This window comes from Cyprinodon variegatus, unplaced genomic scaffold (genome assembly GCF_000732505.1).
Source record: "Cyprinodon variegatus isolate N-32 unplaced genomic scaffold, C_variegatus-1.0 Scaffold434, whole genome shotgun sequence".
Lineage (NCBI taxonomy): Eukaryota > Metazoa > Chordata > Actinopteri > Cyprinodontiformes > Cyprinodontidae > Cyprinodon > Cyprinodon variegatus.
Window position 1 is genome coordinate 114837 of NW_015150887.1, and position 7156 is coordinate 121992.

Sequence of the window (7156 nt, forward strand, 5' to 3'; positions counted from 1 at the left end):
TATATATATATATATATACCTTCCAATGTCTGACGTAAAATCTGAATAAATATTTCAGAATTTAGGTCCACGAGGATATTGGAGAGATTTTTCTTTCTTGGATTTTTTCAACTAGTTTCACTCAACAAAGAAGACGGTCTCTGACAGTCCTCAAATAGTAATAAAAATAAAATAATAATAAAACTTACAACATAATAACTAATTGTGAATACTGTATAACCCTTTTTTTAATCTTTGGTAAAACAAAGTCATGCCTTATATTACAAATAAATCTTTTTTAAATAACCATTTTTTTTTATGTTTCTAATTGTATTTGGACAATTTATTTTTGGTGATTATCCAAAAGTCTTTGCTGTTGGAAGGCCTCTCTGTCATCACCATAATCTCTCCTCATCCCCTCTACCGGTAGCTCAGGGCTCCATTTGTCCACACCCTAAAATACAAAAACATAAATACCTGTTTTTTACTGTAAATAAGAGCCATTGATGTTTGTCACATTGCATACTAGTGACAATTGTGGTGGTAGTAAAATATATTGTCATTTCCCAGTTGTTTATCTGAATTTTACTGTATTTAGCCATTTAGTTACGCATGTATGTTTTAGCTCACACATTCCTGCTCCTCTGTCTCAATCCGTTTTTACTTTTATACCATATTAATGAATGTTTGCTTTTATGTGTACACCTTTTTTGAAAACATTAAATAAATTACTTCAGTATCTATTCTTCTAAGTTGTTTACAGTTTTATGTTCAATGTGTAAACTACACATTTCATCATATTTAAAAATGTTTCTTGTAACATTTTATGACATATTCTCTTCTATGAACTTGTAAATGCTTAAATTTTCCTTTAAATATATTTTCATAATTTCAAAAGTAAATTAAATATACTGAACCATTGCAAAGCAAAAATCATGTTTTATGCATTTAGCAGATGCTTTAATCAAAGTTGACAGATTGTTACAATGAGGTAGGCCTTAGTTGCCAACTGAAGCATGCCGGCAGTTCATGCCCTCTACCAGGTATTCAAACCGGGGTCTCCTGTGTGCAAGTCAGGCGAATTATCACTTAAACTACCCAGCCGCTAAGGGGAAAGACACATGGCAAGGGAGCACAGGCCAGATTCGAACCCGGGTCGGCCACGTCGAGGATTAAGGCCTCCCTACATGGGTGCTTGGCCCACTATACAAAATAGATTAATTCAATTCATATCCAGAAATAAATAAAAGGAAAGATCCCTTTAAATTCTTGCAGTGGTGAAACATGTCCTCTGTATTTAACACATCTTTAGGGAGCAGGTCCTGCCGCACTAGTTAGATCTTCCTGGGGTTAATGGTGTTGAAGACTTTCGCCCAGAGTCTCAGTTTCAAGCCCGGGCTTTTGTGGTATCTCAAGGACGCAAACGCCCTGCTTTCTAACGATTAGACCAACACTCTAGTAATATAAATTAATCTAAAACCAGGACAATGTAATATTATAAAAAATGTAGATATTGTATCCATTCTAGTTCAATCCAATTTATAAAACTGAAGTCAAATTGATCTTATACAGTATTACCAATTGGTACATATTAATCTAAATGCACCAAGTTCCCAGTTCCGTAGGAATCCTTCTTAATGAGTTATAGGTGTTACAAAAAGGGGGGGAAAATCCTTTGCAAATATATTGGCAGAACCAGGTCACTGTGAGTGATCTACTGTACAACCCAGGTTTGAGCAGAACCACAATAGCAAATAAGAGTCAGGGAGTACTTTTAAAAAACTGTATTCAGTCAATAGCAGCAGTATCTCTCTTTATGTCCTCTTATAGAAAAGAAAAACAGCTAAACAGAGAACGTATGAATGTAAATGTAAGTACATGAAGTTAGTCACAGCAGAGATATAAGTTTGACCAGCAAGGATGATAGTTTCTGGAATTACTGTTAGCAACTATGCCCCCTCAGCTGCCACTACATTATATTGCTCTTTCCCTCCACCTGCCCCTAGAAAAAGTAATACAGTTATACAGGATAAAACAAATAAACTTTCATGCAGAGAAAATTAGGAGGTTTTAAATCAAAGTTGCTGCAATAATAATTGTAAATAATGTATATGTATATATATATATAGAAAGCTCAAGAAGCTTTTTAACATCAAAAGTCACAAATGGCTCCTCCAGCGGCCCACAACTGCTTTATTCCAAAGATTGCTTAGGATACCTTAAGTGTTAACAATATAAAATGTATTTAAAAAATTACAATATTATGCTTATAATTTCAATATAAGATTGTACTTTTGGGAAACAATTTGGGACAATAACATTTTAAAAAGGCATACATGCTGAATTATTATCTCCTGCTCTAGAAGGTTGGATCAGACGAAGGCTTTTTACAAAGTCCTAAAATGTAAACAAATCCTAGAATTTATTCCTTATCCTACAACAATTTTTAAGTACGACTGACAGACAGATTTTTTTGTACAAAAATCCAGAACATTAATCATCACTAACCCAGTACTAGGACACCACAATTTGTGGCATTGGTATATGTACGTGGAGAGAACCCACACATGCACAGGGAGAAAATACAAACATGCAAAGTCCATGCAGAAAGACCTCAGGCTGGGAATCGAACCCAAAACCTTCTTGCTGCAAGGAAACAGCGCTACAAACTTCCCCATCGTGCAGCTCTGTTGTGTTTTGAATTTGGATGCATTGCTGGGGAATATTACAATTGCTGATGATCACATATTGTAATAGAAAAATATTCAATAATCCCTAATTGGTAAGAACCTCTGAATTTGACAAAAGGATAGAGTGAAGAATGATTGCAGTCTTAAAAGTTTTGGTAACATATCCTTTCACTACGAACAGAATGATAGGATATAAAAAGCAACCTCCTCCAAATCATATGCCATGAAATAAAAAACAACTTCTAAAAAAAAAGCTTTACAGAACAATGGAATAAGATACTATGCTTTATGATTGCTAATTCTTATAGTTGCAGCCACAGGCATTAAAATCTTAAAAGTTTCATATGATATAATGGATGATCCACTAGGCTATGAAGTCATTAAACCTAAGTGCAGAGGCTGAAACAAGCGGTGATGATTGACCTCAGAACTTAAACAGGCAAATTTACAAATATATTTAGTCATATTAAATTTGAAATGTACTTTTACTCTTATTAAAACACAAACAAATGAACACAGGCTTTTTTTTTAATAGAACAATTTCTAAGAACTGCAAAAGATGGATTTTACAAATCCAAATACAATTTACAGCAAATTTTTTTTACTAATTTAAATAATGACCATTCTGTTTTATAAAGTGAATAAATTATTATATAAGGATTTTGGAGACATGTTAACTGAATTGTCTTTTTTTTTAATTTTTTTTAAATAAGCAGACATGCATTAATCATTTTTCATTAGAAACATTTTTGATGGTTAAAGATAGAGAGTAGTCAGCAGTGTAGAGAGTTCTTCTTCTCCCAGGATGATGTTACCACTTTACAGCTGGTCATGGATGCCTCTGCATGGCCCAATTTTAGTGCCTGTTTTCTGGTTCCCTGTTAAAACAGTTGTGAGTTTTATACAACCTGTATGATTAAGAAGTAAAGTAAATCAGACTTTGTTAATCCAGTAAAACTGAATATTGAAAGTTCAGCTTTTCTTGGGGCCATTGTAAACAATCTCAATAGTTTGGGCAGTAGGCTCCATCTTGTATTAGTCTGAAAGTAAATGCTTATTAAAGCATGACTTCACACCACCCTGATACTGAACGTTCAAAAAGTTATGTATCTGTGAAGCTCTACTCCTGAGGAATAATCACGCCTCATAAGCATGAAGCTCTGGCATCGAGGATTGGAGACATTTTTAAGAGCTAAAAAATCAAACTGCATTACATTCCATGGCATGAAGTGTCAGTGGCCTTCACTTCAGCTGATCAAATCAGGTAATTTGGTTTAAGCTGCTCTTTATTCTGGAATGACAAAGTCTACGCATATACAAGGGTTTGTCTCCATGGTGTCACGCTGATGAATTATAGGCACAACCTGGTAAATATTCAGAACGCTCTTAATGCCTCCCTTCTGCACTTTGCTGCCAGCCAGATACATGAGACACCCATTCCTCCTTTTAAGGCTTTGCTAATGTGGGCAATGGATATTCTTATAGGATACAGGTTCAAAAGAGGAAAGTCTAATAATAGCTGTGCAATGAAAACAGTTATGAAGCAAAGGAATTCGGACAACAAACGCCAAGCTTCGTGTCAAAAGGTAGGTTTGAACAAACCTGAAACAACTTACCAGGTGACGAACTTGAAATGGTGGTGTTTAAAGGGCTCAAGGTGAGTTTCCCTTAAAAGACGAGGACAGGACATTATTTTTACTCTGGGTAAAATGTTAAAACTTCTGCTCAACCTGCTCAATTAAAGCTACAAATATATGATCAAATTTGAACTGGGCAGATTAGTAATAAGCAGATTGTAAATCTTCAAGGATTAAAGCGTTGTTAGGAAATTTTAGCCTGGGTTGTGCTTCAGTTTTGCACTCAGAACAAGACATTAAACCTTCTGAGCTTCTGAACACATAATGCAAATATATACAACAGCAGCTGTCTCCTTAACATCAATGTATTCCTCTGTTCTGGAAAATAAAAGGTGTAATTGAAGGGAAATGTTACCTGTAGGACTGCTGCCTGGGGTGGTTTACCAGCTGCTGCCTGCTTGTCCCAGCCTGGAGTGTCAGAACGGCAGGTTCATGCTGAGCCTCACTCGACCCCCCCTTCCTACAAATGGAAGGAACAGGCACCATGGCAGTCCAAAAATAAACACGGAGTCTTGTGGGTTGCTCAGTAGCAGCAGCAAAATTGTGACAGCAGAGAAAGACGAAGCAAGATGTAGCTGATAGGCCAACACCCCAGTTTTTACAACTTCAGAGCTCTAGATGAGCACTGAAGGCCATCTAGGGGTCCTTGTAGGGTAGAATAAAAAAATAAAAATAAAAAAAAGACAACAGGAAGCAGGATCAGTCAGAGCAGTTATTGAAATAATTCATCTCAAGACGTATTCAGTGATATACAATTTTAAACACTCAAAGTTCATTTGAACCAAATTTGGGTCAATTTAAATCAACTTGATGAAGAAAACCAAAGGTCTCATTTAGTCAGCCCTAAAGTCAGAAAAATATTTCAGTTTTCTTGCAACTATGATTGTAGCAAAACACTTTACCATACAAATTCAAACCAATTTATTTATATGGCAGCAGCAGTATGGCACAATTTGAGTTATATTAAATGCAAATAGAAATTACCTTTAATGTTGCAAAGGCATATCAATGGCAAAGCAAAAAGGAAAATGAAAGCAAGACAAATTCAAAAATTATCCGAAAAGACGAAAAAAAAAACAAAAAAACAAGACTAATAAACAACAGACAATAGATTAACGAACTTACTCCAGTAAGAAAAACACACCATTACAAAGAAATACTGTCCAGTTACCATTATGGAATTTTTAGATTTCAGCCTCAGCAGATAGCCGCTCACACTGAGCCTGCTTCTGTATCGAGGTTCCTTCCTGTTAAAAGGGAGTTTTCCTCTCCACTGTCGCTGCAAGCATGCTTGGTGTCAGGGATTGCTTTCAAGTTGCCTTCAAGTCAATGAGGTACTTGCATACGAGCAACTCCTCTAACCACTATGCCAACACTCCCCTATTTATTCAGTGGATTGCTGATAGACCACAAAAACTAAAGTCATTTTTGGCACATTATCAGATGTGTGTATACCTGTCTAGCCCTCAGAGCAAGGAGCATTTTTCCAAGTTCACCCTGAAATTGAGGACCAGTTGTTGCAAAATGAGGACATTTTGCCAGTCCTCACATGCAATTTTCATACTGAATGTGCATTGTGATGTGCATATGTTTTTACCATAAATTATGAAACAGCAAGTGGGTGACAATGTGATGACTTTGTCTTGGTTTTAAAAGTCTGAAGTCCCTCTGAAATTGGGAACATCATCGTTGTTCGATGCTGTAGTGCACGTATTGTTTACATTCCGACCAGTCGAACCAAAGAGCACCAATATGGCGGCATAGCACCATGTACTACCAACAACCTATCAGCAGTCCAGTGAATAATCAGTGGTTTAGCCTTGCTGCAGCAAAGACACATCTAAAACATGCAGGACAAACCGAGTCTGCACACCAATGGTGTATGGAGACAGCTTTGAAAAGCAAATAAGTTCTGATGGAGACTTAGTATTTTTGAAGTTTTTTGATGGGTTATCCTTTTCATTACATCCAAACTGGCCTTCTGTAACTATTTTTTATGCTGAAAAAAATGTAAATCTAAATAATTCATTTTGTCTTAAAATAAGTGCATTTTTTCTTTTTTATTAGGTAAGTGAGACAATTTACCATTGCAACAAGACAATTTAAGCTTTAAAATAAGAAAAAAAAACAAAAGTGTTGTCTTATTCAAAGTGCATATTTTCTACTTATCTATTTGAAGAGGGAAAGAAAACTAATTCCATTGACAAATCATCTTATTTCCCCTGTTGAATTTAGGGTAAATACACTTAAAATAATTGGTTACTTATATCTACTTTGTTTTGGCTGTGTGTGTTTTTGTTAGACAAATGTACCTTTTACTGCTGAGTTGATCCAGAGGCTATTGACATAATTCCTGGCTGCTACTGAAATAAGCATTCAGAATAATATATAATTATAAAGTTAATTGTCGTGGGGAAAGGGTATTCAACTATTCACTCCAGTTATATAAGCAGAGATCAATGGATTTCACTCAGTCGACATTTTATTTACTTTGCAAAGTAAAAAGAGAATAAGACAACAGCCCTCACAGCATCATGTTCAGCCCAGCTCTGAGTAGAGACCGTTTGTCTCTCACTAATTAACCCTGCAGAAAGGTTGTGAAGATCTTCAGAAATCTTTAGCCAAACAAAAACAGTTGAGGTACAGTCCACTTTGTTATGAGAAGCATTCTTTTTATCCCAAACACTCCCTAATAGAATAATCACCCCCTTTCTGTCAGGGTTGGTGGATATTGTAGTGGACCCAAATGTAGAGTAGAAAAGGCAGAGATGATTACTTGATTACATAGTCCAGAACCCATCAACAAGAAAAGTCAAGAACCAAAAAACTAAGAGACACTAGGGAGGAAAG

General features: G+C 35.8%; 1 protein-coding gene across 2 annotated transcripts in view; it reads right to left on the reverse strand.

Annotated features, from left to right (window-relative positions):
- Positions 1-4836, reverse strand: part of LOC107093597 — a 10827-nt gene extending 5991 nt beyond the window's left edge. Inside the window, exons 1-3 of one of the 2 annotated variants that reach the window (XM_015388760.1) lie at positions 4662-4836; positions 4286-4336; positions 3485-3547 (exon numbers count right to left, since the gene is read on the reverse strand). In XM_015388760.1, coding sequence (XP_015244246.1) covers positions 3485-3502 — 18 coding nt within the window. In that variant the 5' untranslated portion in view covers positions 3503-3547; positions 4286-4336; positions 4662-4836. The remainder of the gene's footprint in view (positions 1-3484; positions 3548-4285; positions 4337-4661) is intronic. The other variant, XM_015388761.1, reaches the window with a different exon arrangement.
- Positions 4837-7156: the final 2320 nt, after the last annotated feature.